The 23,417-nt window shown below is 37.6% G+C and overlaps 1 protein-coding gene across 21 annotated transcripts; it reads right to left on the bottom strand.

Moving 5' to 3' along the window:
* Nucleotides 1-812: 812 nt before the first annotated feature.
* Nucleotides 813-22,431, bottom strand: ZFAND4 (zinc finger AN1-type containing 4). 21 transcript variants are annotated; one of them, XR_015749919.1, is made up of 11 exons: nucleotides 22,204-22,431; nucleotides 18,951-19,026; nucleotides 18,017-18,084; nucleotides 15,422-15,608; nucleotides 13,994-14,141; nucleotides 12,172-13,296; nucleotides 9,486-9,536; nucleotides 8,354-8,410; nucleotides 7,547-7,598; nucleotides 5,416-5,530; nucleotides 813-1,630 (listed from the first exon to the last, which is right to left on the bottom strand). XR_015749919.1 is itself a non-coding variant. In XM_026668965.2 (9 exons), the coding sequence occupies exons 1-9, from the start codon at nucleotides 22,385-22,387 to the stop codon at nucleotides 1,470-1,472; spliced, it is 2,115 nt and encodes a 704-aa protein (XP_026524750.2). In that variant the 5' UTR covers nucleotides 22,388-22,431; the 3' UTR covers nucleotides 813-1,469. The 21 variants fall into 21 exon arrangements, 17 of the variants coding, with proteins under 17 accessions (XP_026524750.2, XP_026524744.2, XP_026524745.2 ...); XR_015749921.1 differs by lacking the exon at nucleotides 9,486-9,536; XR_015749922.1 differs by lacking the exon at nucleotides 9,486-9,536 and having other exon boundaries at nucleotides 5,420-5,530.
* Between the last annotated feature and the right edge of the window lie 986 nt (nucleotides 22,432-23,417).

Raw genomic sequence — 23,417 nt, 5'->3', positions numbered from 1 at the left:
ACGTAGCAACGTTGTCATTCCATGCATCGCAGGAATATCTGAAAAGCTCAGGAGGATTTCAACCAACACATCATACATGTACACTTTATACCTAAGAATGCACTCATGCAGAAGCTTGTCCACTCCAAGGATAAAACAGATAACATAAAGTGAGCAATGTGATATGCAATACAATGCAATGACACATGTGCAGATCTGTACACTGATAAAATGAAACAACCACTTCACAAGTGCACGGCAGGACAAGATTCAGCGATCCATCTACATTCAAAAGACAAAGGTCACTCTTTTGAAGTCAGCAAAGCCCACATTTCAGATAGAGGACCATTGGTTTTAAAGAGGGGTAAAACAATCCATCTTAGAATTGAATAGCCTTCCCTCAACAAAGGGGGAGGAATAAGACATCACCTATCTCCAGTCTACAACACAATCCTTCCCGCAGTTCCAAGATGATTCCACAACAATTGCACTCCAATTCAGGTTGACTCTGAAGGCACAGATAATCAATCCCCCAAGTGGCTTCAGTAGCTCTCAGATAGAGTGCTAACAACCAGATGACTGCAAAGAAATACAATCCTTCCATCCCTACCCACCTTCTTGTCAGAACCTATCTTTCCATCACCCCACTATCACAACTGATGAAGCTTCTTGGATATAAGCAAAACATTTTTCTTCTTCTTCCTCAAGGAAAAACAGTCAAGGTTGCCTTTTAAGAAAGCACCTTTGAGGTTATCAAGCCTTAAACATTTTTTATATTCCCCCAATTGTCAGCATGCTGTAAAACAGCAAGTCACTTACTCTACTTATTATATAAAAAAGCATATTTATTCTTTTTTATAACAATATCTGAAACAGTGTTGTAAGATCTTTAAAAAAACACAAATCACAAAAATTAAAGTGTCTTCTATTTAATAACAAGAAAATCCTTCCTTTGTTTTTGCTTTTAAATCTGCCAGATAAGAATAATAATCTAACATGATAACTTCCAGAACAGAAACATGGTCTTCAGCTGGTTTGATGGAATACAAGGCCCTTCACTGATAAAGTTGGCCTAGTACAATGAAACCTCCATACTAAAAACTAAAATAACATATTTGAAAACCAAGAGATAAGACATTTTCAATACAGAACCCTGTCAAGTCTCATTATGTGTCTCTTTGTGTGCATACCCACACACATACCCACACATACATACATATATCTGTATGTATGTATACTAACTAAAGTGCATCTTTTTAAGACTTGACAGGTGAAAGGACATTTTCAATTATAAAATACTTAACACAAAATATATAATAATTATTAAATCAGAATGTACATTTTTAAAAACTAATGTTTAAATTTTGATTCACTAAAGAATAAAAGATGTCAGTTACAAGAGTGTTACATCATTCTTCAGAACTATAGAGCTTTGGATGGTCTTGTTACTTGCCAATCTTTAGATTTGACATACAGTAAAGAAAAACAGTTCAGTCACGGACCATAAAATTATGCTTAGATTTTGGGAAGCTTTGGTGCACTGACAACAGGATTGGAGTCCTGCAAGAATCTCCTTCCTGCATTCTTGTAGTCATAAGTACAGGTGTGAGTCTCTGCATAGCGATGAGTTGCGCAGAAGTTGTTTCCACATCTGAAGAAAAAAATGAAGGGTTAGGAAATATCAAGACAAAAACTAAAAACAAAAAAAGTTTTAAAGAAGGATCTTCAAAAACAAGACAATAAAAAGAGCAACTCAAATCCAACAAATCTATTTGTTTGACAAAGTGACTAAATTAATAGATCAGTGAAATGCTGTGGACATAATATACAGATTTCAGTAAGGCATTTGTCAAAGTAGACCACAACCTATTTCTCGGTAAGCTAGTAAATAGGATAGACCGCATCACCACCAGATGGATTTGTAACTGGCTGACAAACAGTACTCAACATGTAGTCCTTAATGAACTACATACACATGTAGGAAAGTAAGATTCCATTTTATGCCCAGTATTCTTCAATATTTTCATAAATGATTTAGATGAGGGAATAGAAGGTGAACTCATCAAATTTGTAGATAACACTAAGCTGGCAAAAAGAATCAATTACCCAGAGGATAGGCTCAAGGTCCAGATGGATCTCAACAGAATTGAAAACTGGGCCCTACATAACAAAATGAAATTCAATCTGGATAAAAGTAAGATTTTACAATTAGCAAGAAAAACCAATTGTATAGGTACAGACTAGATGAAACATGGTTCACTACCAGCAACTGTGAGAGGCATCTTGGGGTCCTAGTGGACAATCACTTAAATATAAGCCAGCAGCTGAAATAGCCAATGCAATCCTAGGTTGCATTAATAGAGGGATAGAATCAAAATCTCATGAAGTATTAGTACCGCTTTATAGATAACAAGATAGCAGTGTTCCAATATTTGAGGGACTACCACAAAAATTAATCAAGGAGAGAAGCAACTTAGAAAAAGAGAAATTCCTATACAGTGAGAACAATTAACCAGTAGAATGCCTTTCCTTCAGAAATTGTGGGTGTTCCATTATTAGAGGCTTTTAAGAAGAGACTGGACAGCCACTTGTCTGAAATGGTACAGGGTCTCCTGCTCAAGCAAAGGGTCAGAATAGAAAACCTCCAAGGTCCCTTCCAATTCTGTTATTGCATGTTAGTGAGGCATGAACATAGGAGAGATATTTTCCAACTTCTTCATGAAGAACTAAGATCCATGCAGAGAGAGATGGACAGCGACTGCTTCCTGTCTTGTCCAGTATTTTCGATTTCCTCAGGTTTTCCCTTATTACATATGGCACGAGACAACTGAAGCAAACTGATCACTGTGTTCAGGAGATGTGTTTTATAAAGATGACTCCTATTGTCTTTGGCAATTTAACTCATTTTCTCATTTTGAAAAGCAAGGAACAGCCCAAACTAACTTTATGAAACTTTACTAATACAATGCCTCACAAGTATGACTCTGCTATTCCTAAACCACAGGGAAAAGAGCAAGATCAGAGCAGAACTGTTCATTTAGGCAGCAAGAGTTTGGATATGCCCTTGTGGTAGCTGTTAGGGCTATATGGGCAGTCTGAAGAACTACAGACATAACTCCTCAACTTATGACCACAGTTGAGCCCAAAATTTATGTTGCTAAGTGAGATAGTGAGTTTTGCCCAATTTTAAAACTTTATTTTGCCATAGTTGTTACATGAACCACTGCAGTTGTTAAGTCAGTAAATTGGTTGTTAAGTGACTCTGGCTTCTCCAGGGGTGGATTTCTACCGGTTCTGTCCACCTCTGTAGAACCGGTAGCTCTGAAGAGCAGCAGACATAGAATCGGTTCTATGTCTGCTGATGTTTTTGCCCACCCGGGCTCTTACCTGACCTTTATTTCCTGATTTTTTTCAACTTCAGCTGCCGTGTGAGGCACAGCTGCAGTTAAAAAAGCAGGAAAAGAGGGCTGTTTCAAAGGCTGCGTCTCTGCACACAGCATGCTGATGACGATTTACAGGCACGCGGCTCACAGTGTGCACGGAAGCTCGTAAATCCCGAACTGGTAGTTAATCCTGTCGTATCCCACCCCTGGGCTTCTCTGCTGACTTTGCTTGTAAAAAGGTTGCAACAAGTGATCACATGACTGCAGAACACTGCAACTTTCATAAATATGAGTCAGTTGCCAAGCATCCAAACTTTGATCACATGACCAAGGGAAGCTGCAACAGTCTTAAGTGTCAAAACAGCCATAAGTTACTTTTAATTTCTTGAAAGAGCTGGTTTCAGGATCAGCAAATAAAATCCAGTATTTATCTTATGATCTCAAGAGTTGGTCACCAATGATTAACACCCTCCCCAATATTCCAAGAGGTAATGGCACAGGAGGTATAAATTCAATACATAATGGCCTTAATAAATCATTTTATAGAAAAATGGAAATAAAACCATTCCAGAGACATTATGAACTGATAAATTTTTTTTAAACAAAGAATAAAAACTAAGGGATCTCTATCAAATAAGATCATAAAACATTGTATTTAGATCTCTTATGAGAAACTTCAATGGTTGACCCCTGTGGTGGTTGATGTAAGCCCGAAAATCTAGAAGGCAATTTTTGCCATTTTATTGCAAGGCACAGACCAAGATTCAATGGGTTCCTTAAACAACCAGGGAAGTGAGGTAAGCTAATGCTGATCAAACATGTTGTGGTAATATTCAATACTGTATTTGATGAACTTGGAAAACTGCTACATAGCCTGTAGGGAAGTACCCAAAATTTGAAAAAAAAATCACAACACAAAAACTGACAATGACAGAAAAAAACAAAAGAGATGTAATGCTAAAAATAATTGGAGTGGCCGTTGCAAAAATGGCAAGAGGCAGCCTTATGGATGCCACTATCCTGAATGAAAGGCAAAAATAAAACTAAGACACAATATAGAATATAAATCACATGACAAAAGCAATTGTGGAATTAAAAGAAACAAATCACATTTGCTATTATACAAACAAGCAGTCAACTCCAAACATATGACCCAAAATTACTGAATTCTGAATCAGGAGAAATCAGGAAAAAATTCAAGATTTAACTGAAGACCATATAAAATAATGGAGAGTTAGTGTGGTGTTACAGTTAAGGATTTGGAGCAGGAAACCCCGGGTTCTTCTCCTATAGTCATGGAAGCTTGCTACGTGACCTGGGCCCAGATCCTTCCTCTCAGCTTTTATCAATAGCAATGACCAGCCAATTGTAAAATAAAAAATTCCTCTCACTGCACCAGGCTGAACTCCAAGGGAAGAATGGAGTGTATGAATGCTAAAATAAGCAGACCGTGCATCACAAACACCAAGAAAAACAATCTGCTAAAATTGTTGCCGTTAATGTTTACACCCCAAAACTCTTAATCTATTTCTTTTAATCTCTCAATTTGTTACTGTTTTTTTCCATCATTTTATTAATTCAAAATATATGCTATCGGTATCTTTCTATTCACACCACACTGCTGGTTTCATTTCATCTGTTTATGATAATAGTTCTCTGTTTGGAAACAGTTATTATTTTAGAGGGAATAAAATCCAATTGGTAAGAAAAACAGGACATTTCTTGATGTCAATTTAGCTCATGGAATTAGCAGTGACTACAATAACCCTTCCATTAGTCCAAGCACTGCTAAATTTAAGGTCACCTTCATATTTACATACAATGAAAGAGAACCACGGAGAAGAAACAGGCTTCTGTTGATTTTTAATTAGGCATGCACATTTTATAGGTTGTTTCTTTTACTTTACAATCTACTAACTGAAAAGTGAAAGATTGGTCTTGGCAGCATTATTTATCTCAATACTTATTTAGCATTTATCCCAACAAATCCCTTTCTATTTCTTCGTTTTGTTTGGATAATGGTAAATGATTTTAGGATACAAATTCAACCTACCTACATTCATAGCTCGTTGCTAATCCAGTTTTCTTTCCACATAGGAAGCAATGCTTTGCAATTTTCTTTTTAGGTTGAATAGAACAATTCACAGGTGGAAGATGAGTTGTATCACCTGCTTTCAAAAAAGTAAAATATTCATAATTATTTTGTATATTTGCTATGAAATAAATGATACAAGGGAAAAGCAGCTGCCAAGAAAGGCTAGTGAAAACACTTGATTTTTTAAACAAAATATGGTATATTACTGATTTTTTCAGGCAACAGTAAATGTTTTAATTTACATATTAGCTTGAAGGATGCCCAGACTTGTAGCAATCTGCATCCAGAATCTTGATGTGATTTCCATAGAGCATCTCAATTTTTCAGTTTTTACTATTTTTTTCCTTGGGGACAGTAAGGGTAGCTCTTTTGCCCAGTCCAAATTCCACTGTGACTCTTGGCTGTATATCTGGACAGAGCTGAGCAGTGATTCTATTTCAGCTTTTCCATGCAGCTTCAGATAGTCCATGTAAAGGAGGTGAGATAGCCTGGTAGATATTTTTGATGTTTGATAACCATGACTGACTTGTTCAGTATATTTGACTGACAAATCCATTCAATGTCAAGCAGTAGTTATGATAGTAAGTCTTTGTGAAAGATGTCTCTCTTGATATTAAGACTATCACTATTGATCTGCTAGTGAGTCTTCATTGCGCCACTGATCTTTACACTTTTTAAAATGTTTCTACTGACTCCTGTTATTTCTAGCTACTTGATTATCCAATCATGTGGCAGGATGTCAAATGCCTTCCTGTAATCAATCTAAGCCTCATTGGTCTTCCTTCTCTTGCAGTTTTCCAAAACCATCCAGTCAATTAGGAGCTAATCTTTTGTACCCCTGCTGTTAGGCAGTTTCCTTTCTGCTTAGGTGGAAAGTTTGTTTTCAGAATAAGAGTTGGAAGGGACCTTGGAGGTCTTTCAGTCCAGTGGTCGCCAACCAGTGGGCCAGGGACCACTGGTGGTCCGCACGAAAATTCTGGCGGTCCACAGAGAAATGTCACCCCCAGAGCACCGCCCAAAACAATTAATCCAGGCTGCGCGGGAACACAAGGCTGTGGTTTGGGAATGAATTCAACAGCTATGCATTGCTGACTGCTCCAGATTTACCTTTATATACTCAGCTACTTCTGGCAAGGCTTTGATTTCTTTGTCCTGTGTAGACTTTTGCAGTTCTTTCAGTTCTGCTTCTATAAATATTTCATATTATAAATCAACTTTAGTCTACTAGTGTCTGTTCTGTAATTTTTGCATGTTGGTTTTTTTTTTCCAGACTGGTGCCTTCTTTTCAGGTATTCTTGTTGGATATGATTTGTAATAATAGATCATTATTGCTTTGTTTTTAGTCTTTGTATATTTGTGACAGGCAAGCAACCTTTCTTCCAGTGGTCTTGCAGCTGCTGGCCCTGATTCCTCAGTCAATAGTTTTGAGACTTATAGCCCATTTGTCACCAGATGTCCAAGGACTCAAACACCTAATGCGGTGCTTGTTGACCTGGATGACGAATGATCTGGTATGGGTATCTGTACACTATGTCTCTCCATATTGTTTATGGAGAGAGACACGTGGTCTGGCTCCTCTGATGAGATCTGCTCAGTATGGTTGAACCTCTGGTATACATCTCATCGTTCTTCTCCAAGTTTCTCATCTCTCTCACACGCGCATTCTCTTTCCGGGGCCTCCCTGCGCTTGCACGCACTTTGTGCCTTTACAAAGGTAATGGGCCTGCCTGGATTGCCTGGTTAAGTGATGCAATCACATAACATCACATTGCTTAGCAATGGCGATAATGATCCTAACTGCAATTGTAACTCATGGACTACCTATATTCTGTCTCACACTGACTAGTTATAGAGACTGTATTTCACACAGAATAGTGGGAGTTGAAAGCCATGTATCCGCACTTGAGGCACAACAGCAACTAACTGAAGGAGTCTCTATACTTGCAGATATCTGACATTTGATATGTCATATGACTTACAGACAAGTCTTACTGTATACAATGCTCCTTTCCGTGTTTATTTCTGTGTTTACTTAAATAGGAAAGCGCTATAAATGGCAATTTCTGAAGATTCCAAATTGGTTACTCACACATTCTTTTTCCTGAAGCCACAATATTTCCATTCGATCCAACTCCAGGAGACTAAAATATAAAGGGTGGAAAGAATAATGAATGTGAACACAAGCAATGAGGAAATGAATTAAAAACTTTTAAATACATTTCTTCTACAAATCTGAGTCTTAAATGTTTGGCTGCAAACAACCGAATTCTAACAGTAGAGAAAAAAAAGAAAGGCAAATGTATTCTGTACACAGCTACACTATGCTAGCTAGGGTTTATTCAAAATATGTTCATTCAACTTAATAAAGTTCATTGTATAATACAATACTAAAACAGAGAATACAGTTGGCTAGGACATCACGCACTTTTAGGATAGCATGAAGGATTTTAAAAAATCCAATTAAATATCCGCATTAAATTAATTTGCCTAACACTTATTAAATTCATATCTCAAGCTGCCTTCTATCATGGTACCTTGGTACTTATCACTAATTGGATCAGAGAGGCGCACGAGTACCAAAAATGATGAGTTGTAAAATTATTTGTTATTTATAATCATGATAATTTCTGCCAAGCAATTTATTATTTTCACAAACACAATCTATTCAAGAGTTTTGTCCATTATTAGCTGCAGTTATCTATTCTTTTTTCTCTTTCTTGGAAAAGAGGTACAATATTTGCCTTTTTTCAGTTCTCCAGCACTATACTCGACTGCTATGATTTGTCAAAGATGTAAAAAGTTTTCAGAAATGAATCTTGAGCAGTTCTTAAATGCAATTGATCTGGTACTGAAGTCTTCAATTCCTTTGATGTTGCCTGACAATCTCCTTACTTACCTTGGATTGCCACTTCCTCCTTAATTGGTCTTCTTAGGTTCATTTGAACAGTTTTCCCTTTAGAAAGAAGACCGAAGCAAAGTACTCGTTGAGAAGCTCTGCCATCTCATCACTTGTTACCAGCTTATTTTTCCAGACAGTGGCCCCACCCCTTCCTTTTTTTCTTGTTACTGACATTGACGTTAGCTTCTCTTGTGAGCCTAAATTCCTGTTGCATTCCAGCCTTTACGACTTGATATCTGCAAGCATTAACTACTTGCTCTAAGTTTTCTTGACAACTGTGTCAGTTTCCATTTCCTTTATATGCCCTTTTAAACTTAAGCACATATGAGCACTTTCCATTCTTTCCTAGTTTATGCCTACTTTTTCTTCCCAGAGGATTCCTATGAGGTTGTACAATTCTAAGCAGAAAATCATAGAATCATAGGGCTGGAAGAAACCTTGGAGGTCTTCTAGTCCAACCACCTATCCATTATTCCATGCCGGAAAAATGATTATTCAAACATTTTTCTTGTGAAAAATGTTTGAATAACCATTTTTTCATTTCATTCTCCAGATTTTCATGTATGTATACCTTCCTTCAGATCTTTTACAGTTTTCTCTTGTTCCTCCACAACCCTTGCCATTTCATTCATTCCATCTTCCATAATCATGACCAGACAGGTCCATAGATATTTACCTTGGCACTGGGCAAAGTTTTCATTTGAATCTACCCTAAGCTAAAAGAGCTTTTATTTCTATGAGTTATTTAATCAATATTTACCATATTAAAAATTAAAACTCACATGATCAAAATTACGACCACCTGCAGAGATACTGCCACTCCTCACACCTCCCTATCTCTCTCCCCCTCCCCAAATCGATGCATTTAAAAATGCTAGGAAAGCTTCAGTGGCATAAGGCAAAACACACACACACACACACACACACACACACACACACACACAGAGCCAAGCTCCAGAAGTCTCCACAGTGGGATGCAAAGCAGCTACTCTGCAGGAAATTCCAAACACCCCAGAGACCCCCAGGATGAAGGCAGCGTGAAGAAACCCACAAAAACACACATGAATCCTCAAACACCTGAGAAACTCCACCCCAGCACACATGCATGCAATCTACCATGTCAACTGACCTTCACCACTTTCTTCCTCTCACTATTTACTGAGGCATGTCCAGCCTGGCCCTTTGCAGAAAAAGAAGAAAAATAATTGGGGAAGGCAGCCACTCATTTGCAATGTCTTAAAATGCCCTTTTCCTCTGCTCCCAGGTGGGATGGAACAGTGGAGATGGTGTCAAGTATTCCAGCTCTGTCCTCACAGCATAAGGGGGGGGGGAGGGTTCTTAAAGATACATTTATTTTACTAAATACATAGATTATTTTAGCATTTATTTTTCTTGTTCACGAAGAGCTACTTTGTCCTACCAGTAGGACAAAGACGTGGTGAAGGCCAGCTGGCATGGTGTAGAGCAGGGGTGTCCAACCTTGGCAACTTTAAGAGAAGCTTTGCTGGCTGAGGAATTCTGGGAGTTGAAGTCCACAAGTCTTAAAGTTGCCAAGGTTGGACACCCCTGGTGCAGAGTATATGGCAGCTAGGGTCTTCCCAGGTGTTTGGTGTTACACATGTGGGGTGGCTGCTTCACACCACTGTGTGTCCTTGGAGCATGGGTGGGCAATTCACTTTCCCAAAGGGCCACATGAGAAAGTGGCCCACAGGCTGTAAAATGCCCAGGTCATTTGGAACGCCCCACAAAGCAGCTGCTTTGCACCCCACTGTGGAGGCTTTCTGGCTTTTCGAGGAGTGGCTACTTCACGCCCCATGGTAGAGGTTTTCCAGGCATTTAGCACTTCCCAGGAGTGGCAACTTTTCATGTGCCAAGACAGGTGGGGACAATTACAGCTTCTTTATTTGACCTCCGTGCACTTATACACTGCACTGCAATACCTCCCATAACTCGCACCCAGCCTGCACCTGGCTTCTCAGGGCCTCCTCCATCTAAGGCAGGGGTCCCCAACCACCGGTCCCCGGACCGGTACCGGTCCGTGGATCATTTTTTACCGGGCCGCAAAGCTTGGGCACCGCCATCTTGTTTCGATGGTGCTTCCGGGTTTTTGGTTGCTTCCAGGTTTTCGGTTGTAAAGTGGCGTTTGGGTGCTCACGCCTTAGTTTCGTTGAAGGGGGGGGGGCAGCTTCAAACGAAGAGCCGTCCCGATGGCGGTGGAGTCTCGCGTTACTCAGGTACCGGTCCGTGGAAGAATAATCATGAAACCGGTCCCTGGTTCAAAAAAGGTTGGGGGCCACTGATCAAAGGCACTTCCACACTCCTTTATTTGGGACTCCCTCCACCTTAACAACCTACAAAATTGTTTTAATGACTTCAAGGGGAATTGCCTGGATTATGGTTGCTGGGCAAAGTTATCACTTGTGTGCCTTGCTTAACAAGATCACAATGATTTTTGACTAAAATTCCAGGCTCAACTGCAGCCATAAATCGAGGACTACATGTAATGCTATAAGTTCTATCCCCAAACACATGTAGGAGGAAAACACAAAAATAAAGCAATCATATAAGATATCATTTATAAACAGCCAAATTGCAATCTGATCTTCATGGGGCTTCCCTTGAGAATAAAGCATCAGCTGCAGAATGTCACAGTGCCGTACTGTGTGACATTCAGTGCTGGATGCACTTTCCATTTGCACTACCACTTGTGTTGCTGTTGATTTGCTTCTGAACCTACTTCAAGGACTTCTGAAAACTGGGGTGTAAGTATTGGCCGGAATGCCTTGCCATGTGATCACTAGTCACATAAATAGAAAATATACAAGAAGGTTCTGCAAAGGATTCTTCCATTCCAGTCTAAGGTCAGATTATATGTGAAGAAAAAACAAAGTCATGCTCTTGTTTCTTTTCATCCTCCCCCTCAAGGTGTGAGAGAGCATTATCTGGAAATTGTTACTGAATGACATCTTGAACAATGTGTGTTTTATCTTATTTATAGTTGGGAAGTAAATGCCTAATATTTCAACCTCAGTGAAACATGTCTGAGAAACATCGTGAGACAACTTTTCGGAACATATGCACTGGCTAAAATATAGGATAAATATACAGAACATATTATCAACTTGTTAAAATGTAAACCTCAAAATTAATGAAACTCAAAAGTGCAAAACATTTGAATGTAAAGCACTTTGAAAATAGTGTTCTAATACAAAAAGTCTAAAATATGCTGTCTCAATCATTTTGAAATGTATAGCGATAGCAATAGCACTTAGACTTATATGCCACTTTACAGTGCTTGACAGCCCTCTCCAAGCGGTTTACAGAGTCAGCCTATTGCCCCCAACAATCTGGGTCCTCATTTTACCCACCTTGGGAGGATGGAAGGCTGAGTCAACCTTGAGCCTGGTGAGATCTGAACTGCCAAATTGCAGGCAGCTGGCAGTCAGCAGAAGTAGCCTCTAACTACTGCACCACTATAGCTCATGTATATAGTAACTTCACAGTAATCTACAGTATTTACTAGAAAACCAGACATAGTTTACAAATCCGCCTGTAAAAATAAAACATGACCTGCCTCAGAGAAATGCCCATTGTTTAAAGAAAACTAACACATCCAAAAATGGATTATTTATTGAATGGTAACTTTTAGATTTTGAAAGCCAAAACTCAAGCTTATTTAAATAATATTGATATACATTGAGGTTTTCCAATTTGACAAGTTGCCAGTTCTGATTTTTGACCAATAAATAGGGAGTAAACCCTACTACAAGTACAAATCTCATCTTTGTAAAAAAAAATAAAGTAGGAGTACTTACTAAAAAATATCCAGGCATGTCATTGGGAGGAGAAGCTGTTCTAAAACTTTCTTCTTGAAAATGTTGAAAGTTGGTAGTTAATGAAATACCAGAAGTCCGAAACCGGCTAGTGCCACAGGAATTCGGTAAGCCATCTCTATTTGTGCTTCGGGCAAATGAACTTAGCAAACTTATATTATTTACAGAAACAACAGGGTCTTTGGAAGCCTTAATTGCTACTTCTGTGATATCCCTTGCCTCCACTTTAGAATGGGTATCAGGCCTTTTGCTAGGTAAATCTAAACCAATGCCATGAAATCTAGATGTTCTTGAGTAAGAGGAATCTGCTAAACTGTGCACCTCCAATGACTGTACAATGTTTGGAGAAATAGTAGGCTTCAAGCCAGCTTCTTCAAAATATTTGGAGTGAGTTTGAGATTTCTGAGGACTGTAATGTGCCATCTGTGATGAAAAATGAAGAGGTGACAGGCGTGTTTTCTTAAGACTAAACTCATGAGAGTTAAAAATACTATTATCTGCTGTTGTAAAAGTCAAAGTTTTTGTGATGGATTTGTTTTGATGCTCCTGCGGTAACTGAAGGGTGGTATTCCCTTCTTCTGCTCCAGACATTTTGCTGTATGAGTCATTGCAAGTTGCTTCTGATACCAAGGCAAGAGTCTCTTTGTTTGGTAGAACATTTTTTTCTGCAGTATACAGATTTACATTGGTGAGATCTGGATATAAGAAAGGACATCTTTCATTGGATGATGTACCACTTTCTGCATTTTTTTCCAAATTTGCAAGTGCAGTTGTCACTTGAGGAACTACATTGTTTTCAGAAAGTTTTGCCTCTCCCTTTTCCACAGATGATACTTTGGAAGACAGTGCCGAGTGAGATGGTGAAATACTCTCCCATCTGTCATTTTCTTTAAGAAAGTTTCTAGTAATGGATGACACTTTTTTACCAGTATGTGTTAAGGCTGAAAGAGCATTCTGAGATATTCCTGAGTTATGTAAATTTTCAGGAGGCAGACAGGATTGCCCAATATGAGGAAGTGCTCGTAGAAAATTATGACGAACAGCTGCAAGTGAGCCACTAGATGGATGAAGGACTACTGGAGAATGGGGGTTCACTTTGATCTTAGGCTGTGGGGGGGAGAGAAAGGAAAAGTGGTTAGTTTTAACAATAGCGCAACTACAGAATCCCAATGTATCTCATCACCAGTTTTGCACAGTAGCATTAACTCTCTTTTACATTTCAATTTGAAGAATTTCATAATACTTAAATATTATTCAATATCCAGACTCAAAAAACAACTTGCTTTCCTTTGAATAATAATTCTAATCAGTAATCTCTATCCAATTAGAACAGGGTTTTTCAAATTTTCTCAGGCTGTCGAATCTATTTGGGAAAAAAAATCTGGATCAAAAGGCAAACATCTGGTGGTAGAAAATAGACTGATTTCAAGTGAACTATTTTTTGTCCTTGGCTTCTTGTCCAAACTACTTGTCCAAATGGTTCTATAGATCAGTTGGAAAAATTCTGGATTGGAATGATGAAAATATTACAATATTTAGTACTCTTTAGACTAAAAATGACAGCTGATAGACAAAAATGATAGCCTCCTGACACATTGTAATTTCATGACACGTACTTGTTTTTTTAGGAAAAGTACATTATATTGGTAAAATGTGTCAGATATAGTGTGCACAGCTTAAATTAATTTTTGATATTAAACTGTATATTGAGTAATATCTGTTATGGAATAAGTTATTTATAGAGGTTTTTAATTGTTCTTTACTGATATCTATCTAGAGATGATCTTATATTTTATGGCTTTACCTTTTTATTAAGATTCATGTTTTCCATCTTTGCCTTTAGCAGCTTCATTTTATTCATTGTAATGGAGTTCTCAATAATCTGTTGCCCAGAAGGAGATATTTCTGTATCCTCATCATCATCGGCATACAAATTATAAACAGAGCCACCACTATGGCAAGGAGAAAATTCAGATGTGGTCTAGTATTGTACATGTTAACCCTTCTTAAGTCAAAATTATAAAAAATAGCAAAAAGAGTAAACTTTCTGAAATAAAACGGTGATGGTTTTATATTTCAAAAGCATTGTTTACATCAAACGTCTTTCAGAACTAATTTTTACTTGAGAACCCGCCCTTGTAATGTGCCAAATGAAATAGCGCCTTCGAAAATGGGGGATCTCTCTATATGTGAAGATGTACACGCATAGGCAAAACATGTAGAGACTGTTAATGCATGTAACAATCTCCTTTTCTCTTTTATTTCAGATACCATTTACTGGTCATTTTTCATTGGTAGCATATGGAGAGAATGTCTCCTGCTTTAGTTTTGGAAACATTCTTACAAATCTAATTAAAGTTACTACTGTTTGAAACAGACTCTGTGAATGGGGAAATACAATCACGAACTGGGAATTTTACTGAAGTTAGATGTAGTCACGTAATCCCAGAAGCTATTTTTTCATTGAATCCTAGGGCTGGAAAGGATCTAGGAGGTCTAGTCCAACCCCCTGCCCAAGGCAGGGGACCCTATTCCATCCTGGATTAATGGTTATCTATTCTTTTATTGAAGACCTCCAGCAAAGGAATACCCAGAAGTCCAAGAGGTATGCTGTTCTGTTCCTTCTTATTCTTGGGAAATTTCTCCTTAGTTCCAGACTGGATTTCTCTTTAACAACCCCAGTGGTGTTTTTTCAAGAGGCAACTGTCAACTCTGACCTGACTGGAGCCATTTTGGAGCTTCAGCGTTGCCACACTGAAGCTGAGGGATAGGGAGGAATAGAGATAGCTGGAGTTTTGTGGTCAAAATAAAATACTTTCACTTGGGAACCAAGGACATTCTCACACCTGGTTGGAAGGAGAGGAGGAGTGACATTACCAGGCAACCAGATGGCATCCTGATTGGACCATGTGATTGATTGTTTGGGGAAAGGGAAAAACTCTTACTTTTAATTTGGTGAAAACTGCGGAAACCCTCAGAATCGGTTTTCACCAGAACTCTGCCAATATGATATTTCCAATAAAACTATTATTTAAGGAATCTACCGGCCTTGGAGTTTTGTTTCCTTTAGTTCATATTATACTTTTATATCAATTTTTTAATAATAAACATGTAATGAAAACATAACTGAAAGCTCTGCCAAGAGCAGAATACACTGGAACTTAACTTAATTGTAAACTTGCTTAGAGTTTTCAATAACATTTGAATATTCTTAAGCTTAGAAATAACATACCTTAAAGATTCAGATAATGGTGTTAAAGTTCCATCTCCTCTGTCCACAACTCGAAAAAAATTCAGCTGGTCTCCTTCCTGGTAGACCAAGAATGTAACATGTTTACTGGATGGAACCTTTTCCCAGACATCATCTCGACAGGGACCCATGTATTCTGCTATTTCCTTGATTGGGTCTTCCAAAGGAACTACCAAGGAAAGGAACATTAAGAAAAAAGTGGTTTGAAAGGGACTATATTTTCATCTGAATGCTGACCTGAAGGACATGTTCACAGAAACTCCTGTTTCTAATGAACCAAGTAAAGTGTTATGCAACCTTATTAAATAAATCAGATTTAGTCACAAACCGCTATTTTAAAATAGAAATAAAACTGAATAGCAACAAACTTTTTTACTGCTTTACAAAATGTAAACTTTCTTTTTTATATTAGGAAAAGCATTAACATCAAAAGCATCATGAAGCATATCAGGTCTCAGGTACAGACCAACACCTTTTCATAATTGAACAACTTTCTGGAAAAGCATTAGGTATAATCCTGAGAACCTGGTGTTTTCTCAAGTCTTGGCTGATGTAAAATAATCCACAATCCACAAATTAGGTGTTTCCATTCAAGCATAAAACTGACAATGAATAAGAAAAAAATTGTTGTCCCAGGCATGAAAACATGTGGCAAAATTGTGTATAGGTGGTTCTTGAGTTACAATTGTAATAATTGAGTCATTAAGTGGATCAATACATGATTGTGCTTGATTTTACGACCATTTTTGTGGTGGTGGTGGTGAAGTAAACATGTTTTCCATAATGAGTGGGTTTTTTTGCCATAAACCAGAAGTATGCACCCAAAATATGCAAAAGAAAATTGCCAAAAATCAGTATTGGGTGACTGAGATCACTTGATTGTGGGTGTATGTGTTTTTCAGCCACTTGAACTTTGAAAACAAAGTAGCTGTGGTACTTTTGTAACTTTAATAGTTGCTAAGTGACCGGTCCTTCAATAAGAACTGCCTGTACTATTTTCTCCTATCAGTCTTAATGAGATCTAATAATATTCCATTAATGTTTACTAGAACACTTTCTTGGTATATCAATTTCAGACACATGGTGTGAAATCTTTAGCATAGAACTAAACCAGATTCAGAGGATGTAATGGGTTGTAAGAATAACCTTGAGAAAGAGGAAGAGCTGCAACCAAGACAATGGTCAGATAAAAAATTAAGTCTAAAACAAAAATGGAATTTAAGAAAATTTCTCAGAAATAATCTTCCCTAGTTTTCTTAAAAATAAAGGAGGGGGGAGGCACTTTCAGGCTTGCAAGATTCTGTTACTATAATCCTAAAAGTAAAATAAAATTTTAAAATAAAATAAAAGCAGTGTTAGCACTCAGAACTTTGATTTTTCTACTCTTGTCTATCTTGAGGGGCTGGCAGAGAGAACAGATTTTTTATTTGCTGAATTAGTCATTTTGAAATTCACCAGCGCTGTAATATTTATGGTAAAACATCAGGATGTTTTACCAGTACCCTTTTTTTTTATAATTTAGAAGTTGCAACTTATTTAGATTAAGCTCATAGCTTGAAAAATTAAATCTGATTTTATCTACTGATTTCAATTACATAGGAGTTACAACTTTCCACATGAAGAAATGATCTCAATAATTGTCTATGCAATGATTTAAGCCTTTAAGATGTGGAGAAGGCTCATAAAACCTTGTTGGATGAGAAGAAGTATTTTTACAATGGTTGCATCTGATGAGATCACCTGATCATAATCTGTAACCTGCCGAGCTGGCTTCTGACAAGCAAGGTCAATTGAGGAAGCTTAACAACTATGTGATCCCTTTATCCGTGGTAAAAATGGTCCCAAAATCGGGTCTGATCACATGATGATTATTTAATATCTACATCAGTGACCAAAATTCCAGAGCCAATTGGGGTGGTAAGTGAGGACTACTTGTAATTAGCCTCTTTGTAACTGCTTCTTGAAATTGACAAAACCCAAATCAGTTTCACCCCTATAGCTGGCAAGTTAGGAAAATAGCCAGTGTCAGCGCATTCCTTTGGATGCGTATTCCCCACCGGTATGCCTGCTCTCTCCTGTAATTCCTTCCTCTCCAATTAATGTAAATACAAACATTTTCTTATTCTAATCATAATCATAATTAATAACCCAATTAATAACCCAACAACAATCCCAGTGCTAGGGTGAACATTCCACCATAAGATTTGCCTTTTACCTAGCTTCCTCAAGTTCTGAAAAACTTTCCTGTAGTTTGGCTTTACCCACCTGTTTGAAGTTGTATCCTTCTAGCATTGTAAAACAAAGGAAAGCTGAAGTAAAATTATAAGTACTGTTGTGGTCAGGTGGGTTTTCCACTTAGTGACCACTTTGCTTATTAACCAAATTGCTGGGTTCAAACGTGGTTGCTAAATGAGAACTACCTTCATAGTGTGTAGTTCATTATTAAATTAAAACTGAAATGGAATTTAATTGTATACTAGCCCTAACCTCTTCCCATACATTAAGGAAATGATAAGCATAATTTTAGTTAGTTTATGATCTCTATAAAAACACAAAGATTAAATATAAAAAGTCTACCTCTTTTTGTATTAATAGGGCCACCACGCATTGCTAAGATCAGCTTCAAAGTACATCCTTCTGAAATGCTGTAAACAATCAATCAGACATATTTTGTAAGCTTTTCTTCTAGAAAGAGTGCAGAGAAAAGATGATTAGGAGTCTGGAGGCTAAAATATATGATGAATGGATGCAGGAACTGGGTATGTCTAATCTAACAAAGAGAAGGACTGGGGTGACATGATAGCAGTCTTCCAATACTTGAGAGGCTGTCACAAAGAAAAGAGGGACAACTTATTCTTTAAAGCACCTGAAGGCAAGACAAGAAGTTAAAGGATGGAAACTTATCAAAGAGAGAGATCCAATCTAGAACTAAGAAGAAACTTCCTGTTAGTGAGAACAATTAATTAACGGAATGGCTTGCCCACAGAAGTTATGGGTGCTCCATTAATGGAGGTTTTTAAGAAGAAAGTGGACAACCACTTGTCCAGAATGGTATAGGGCAGTGGTGGCTAACCTTTTTCGGCTCCTGTGCCGATAATTGCGTGCGCTCGTGTGCCAGCACCCAGAAGGCAATGCAGGCTGCCCCCTCACGCCCCCTGCGCCTGCAATTCCCCCCTCGCATGCCATGTGTCTTTGCGCCTGTGTGCGTGACTTCTTCCTCGTGCACCTGCGTTTCCCCCTCGTGTGCATGTCCATGTGCATGCGCATGCATCTCCTGTGTACCTCCCCTTCACATGTGCGCTAGATATGACAATCAGCTGTCAGGCGCCGCTGTCCGGGCGACCTCTCATGTGCCAGGGCATACGCGTGGCACAGGTTCACCAACACTGGTATAGGATCTACTGCTTGGGCAGGGAATTGGATTAGAACACCTCCAAGGTCGCTTCCAACTCTTTTTTAATGTAATCAAGAAATATTCAGAAACACTGATGAATCACATTTAAATACTCACTGATAATCATTCAAAGAATAGTCATCCTCCAGCTCCACATTATTCCAGATTAAATGCTGCTGAGATACAGGGATACCTTGAAATATTATTAAAATTAAATGGATATATTTACTTTGCAAAACTATGACTAAAATTACTAAAATTTATTTATTTGGATATATATTCCTCTGAAATTAACCCATTCTAAATAAAAAGCATGATTTTAATTTGTATCATGCAAAACATTCCTGACTTAAACGCCTTATTTTTAGTGCTAGGATTAAATCCACATAATAGTAAAAATTGCCTTTAAGTAAGGCAGTTAATACCAGTTGATTAGTAGGAAGTAATAACAATCTTGTATTACCTCACCAACATCAGGGTTAATTTCATTAACTACTGCCCTAGAATTCCTCAATTTGCTCAAGATGGTCTATATGATTGTTCCTTTCATTTTATCCTTGTAGCTTCATGAAGTTGATTAGGCTGCAAGTATTTTAAGACATTTGGTAAAATTCACTGGGAATTAAGAATCTGAAGATAAATTTTTCCAAATCAGAATAATCCATGTTAACCTTAAGTAAGGGCTTGTTAAATTAGTCCTTTGTGATTGTATTTATAACAATCTACAGTTTGTAAGTAAGGCATGAAGACAATGATCAGGTTTATGGTCAGCATGCAGTATTCTGAGAAAAAAGTAATGCAGTAATGCTTCTCCTGACTTAACGATGTATTTTGCAAAATATCAGAATTTTGCTTTCATTTAATTACATGAGAATGATACTTAAGAGAACTGTTATAAATCCAAAATTGTTATATAATGCATGTACTATAGTATTTGCTTGATCATTACTGTTTTCTAATCTCCTTTCTCACTGATAAGGTTACAATGTTGTATTTTAATGCAGCTGCAAAGCTTTGGATTCTTTACATAGGAGACCTAAAGCTGACAATGAGCTGGTATGGGTGAAAAATGCTAAGAAATTTCTTTGCGTAAGTTGCGTTAAAAAAAAAGAACAGCAATCAGTTTATTAGCTGTCCAATAGGCTACAAAAAGCAATTGTAAAAAAAAAAGGTGAATAATGAGCGAATAATACTTGTTTTACATATTGGGATACTAACGGTACTTGCTGAATTCTTATCTGTAAGAAATAGTGAACAATTAGGGAAGTGGCAGATGACCCAAAACTGTTCCTATATTTAAAAGGATAAAAATAGGATCCAGGAAATGAAGATCCCATTCAACTGTACAATAAGCTTGGAAAAATCTAGAGTAGAAAATAGACCAGTATTACAAGCAGTTCTCAACTTGTGACGGAAATTGGTACTGGGATTGCTGACGCTAAGCAATGCAACCTTAAAGTGTGACTTCATGTGGCCACATTGTTTAGCAATACAATCTAGGCAGCCCTGGTTGTTGCTGTAATCTTAAGAAATGCAAGATGTTAAGCGAGAAACAGAGGGAGTCCGAGACAAAGTGTGGGGACGCCACAGAAGAGTGAGAGAGGCTCCAGGAGTCCCTATGTAGGATATGCACAAGTTGGGAAGTGTATGTGTGTGTGCTACAATGCGGCACAAAGTCAAAGAAGCTGGGGAAAGAGGATGTGGGGGTGCCTGTGTACAAGAGCAGGGAGGAACAGGGAAGGAAGGTGCTGGGGATGCAGTCCTGTGTGCAAACACAGGGAGATCCAGGGAAGGAGACTGTTGGTGGATGCATGCTTGTGTGTGGGTGCAGGGAGGCCAGGAAGGCAGCTACTGCTACATGTGAGCATGCAAAGGGTGAAAGAGGGTGCTGGTGAGTGCAAAGAAAGAACACATTTATCTGGGCAATTTGTCACATTCCCTGCCAGCTTCTCATTAATGTTGCTAATGGGAATCTGGGACAGAAAATCAGCAACAGCAATCAAGTGACTGTAGGATGTTGCAACCAATCATAATTGCAAGCTGGTTGCCAAGCACTCAAATATTGTTCATGTGAAGCCATGCAACAGCTGGAACTTTGAGGGCTGGTCATTAGTCCCTTTGTTAAGCACCATTGAAATTCCAAACAATTGCTGAACACATAATTGTAACTTGAGGGCTACCTGCATTACTTGGTTAATTTTCTGGTGTATTGTGGAATTCTGTAGACATAATATGCAGGTAGCCCTTAGGTCATAACCATTGGGACTAGGAACTCTGTCGCTAAGTGACACTGTCATAAAGCCAAAAATTTTTTTATGTAATGCAATGGATAATAAAAAGTAGTTATTAGTTACTTATCTATGGCCTTACAAGTGCCTCACTACAATGGAATGCTGGAATTTAGTTCATTTTCATTATATTGTCTCAGATTTCATGAAAGGCAGAGGTTCAAAAATTGAATATGATCTATTGCAAGAACGTTTCTGAGGAGGTTATTTGAAGAAGAAATATTACAGATAGACCTCACTTATCAATTGCTTTATGCAGTGACCAAAGTTATAATGATGCTGAAAAAATAACTTGTGCATACTCAGGACTTTTGCAGAATCTCTTAGTCACATATCTGCCATAAGTACATATACCGGACCTGGTCTGTTTTTTGTCCCCCCCAGGACAGATGTTGGAGAGAAAGAGATTATGAGGTAGTAAGCAGATACACAATCAGGTACACACTGAAATGAATGTGCTAGACTGGCTGTTTGCCTAGTATGCTCAGGACTGGGAGCTGGGAGCATGCTGATGCTAGAACATTCCTTTGGATCCGTAGTTCCTACTGTGTGCCTGCTTATACTGTTGTATTCCCTTTCTCTCCAATGAATCTAAATACAAACATTAGTTTCCTTTTTGCTAATTATCCCAATGAGCATCTAAAAGGGTGGGGGAGAAAAAGGAAAATGGAGATAAAATAAGGACAGTTGCGGTCACACCATTTCCTTTAGCTGCTGCATCACTTAGCAACCAAGTTACTGGCCTTAATTGTGATAATTAAATGAGGACTTACCTGCATTTGCTAAAGGTATCCTACACAGAACAGTCATTCACCATCCTTATCTCATATTATTGATTCACAAATGTTACCGTAAATTGAGCTTTTGCAAATATTTTTGCATTTGTACTAATATTTTGACCCAAGCAATTATACATTTGTTACTATAACAAATATAACAAATTACTATTTATATCCAAATTTATTTCTAGGAGCTCAATATAAATATTTTATATTCAAATTTTTGACCAGACATTTAATTCTGTTGGTATTCCCTCTAAAATATCTGAACTTTCAAATTTCAAATATAAAAAGAACATGTACCTTCCAGCCTCTGGATTTTAGCTTTCACGGAAATAACTGTTTCGAAAGGAGACACTCGCAATTCAAAGCATGTTCCTGTAAGAGTTTCAATGAAGAGCTCCATGGTCTCATAGAAAGTAAGTTTGCAATGACATGATCCAACATTATCCTCATTGAAGAAAGGGGGTTCCTTCTTGCTGGCCATTCTAGTATTCCTTGTGAAAAAAATCAGTTGGGCATTATATCTCAATTTTAACTCAAGTCAGCTCTAAACAGGAAAAACTAGGCTTCTGTTCATATTTCAAGGTTAAGACTGATTCAATATTTGTTGTCACATTTAGGAAATATTAACATTAAAGCATTCTTTAGTAACTATCCTAAAGCAAGAAAACAAATTTCATTCTATTTTTTTCACCCAGAACATATTTAAAGGCAAAAAATGTAAATACCTGTAAATAAATGACTTTTTTCACTGTATTATTGTTATTATAACAGAAAGAGTACACTAAATTTTAAAATTCAGACCAATTGTCTATGGAGATTCTCAATCATCCAGGTCATGGTTGTGTCAAAGATGCTTTTCAAAAGGATACTGGACTTTTTTAGTTTATTTTCCTTGAAAACATTTTGCTTCTCATGCGAGAAGCTTCTTCAGTTTTGGCTGAATGGTGGGGAAAGGAAGGATTTATATTCCTTATATTTATATTCCAATTCAGAGCAATTCTTCACATGAAAATAAAATCTCACTGAAGATAGCTAAGATTTTCCTTACAAAATAAAAACCAATTTGGTGCAAACAAGTAAGAAGATGGAAATCTACATTATACTAATGATTGAGGAAACTGAATCAACTGAGATCAATTTTGTAATAGATATCTTTAAAACACCTTCTATCCCCAAATTCCTATATGTGTGAAGAATCTAGAAATTTATAAGATTAGAATACTGTTCCTGGGAAAACAAGCCAATAGAGAAAAGCATTTCCATTAATGTCAACAGCCAATTCTCAAGCAATGAAAATAAGATCAAGTGTGTTATAATGATCCATTATAATTGGCAATTCTACAATCACAGAAGATATAAAATTATGTAAACCCTCTACTATTGCAAATGGAAGATGTTTGTACTCCTACTGTGTACTCAGAATATTCTGCCTATGCTGAATGGCACAAATTGTTTCCTGTATGTTTTTGCAAAAGCTCTTATTGCAAAACTGCACTAAAATGTTTGAAACA

Source organism: Notechis scutatus, chromosome 5 (genome assembly GCF_049901735.1).
Source record: "Notechis scutatus isolate UNSWTSFEM ecotype Mainland chromosome 5, rNotScu1.2, whole genome shotgun sequence".
NCBI classification, from domain to species: Eukaryota; Metazoa; Chordata; class Lepidosauria; order Squamata; family Elapidae; genus Notechis; species Notechis scutatus.
Note: the sequence above shows the minus strand (reverse complement) of the source record. Positions and strands in the feature narration are given on the sequence as shown.

Bases quoted from the DNA above. Each gene is read 5' to 3' on its own strand.
- ZFAND4 (XM_026668965.2), bottom strand. From the start codon at position 22,387: ATGGCCAGCAAGAAGGAACCCCCTTTCTTCAATGAGGATAATGTTGGA. The intron at 19,027-22,203 runs GTACATGTTCTT...TAATATTTCAAG, and splicing joins TAAAATCCAGAGGCTGGAAG to GTATCCCTGTATCTCAGCAG. The intron at 5,534-7,546 runs GTGAGTAACCAA...CTTTTTTGAAAG, and splicing joins GGCTTCAGGAAAAAGAATGT to CAGGTGATACAACTCATCTT.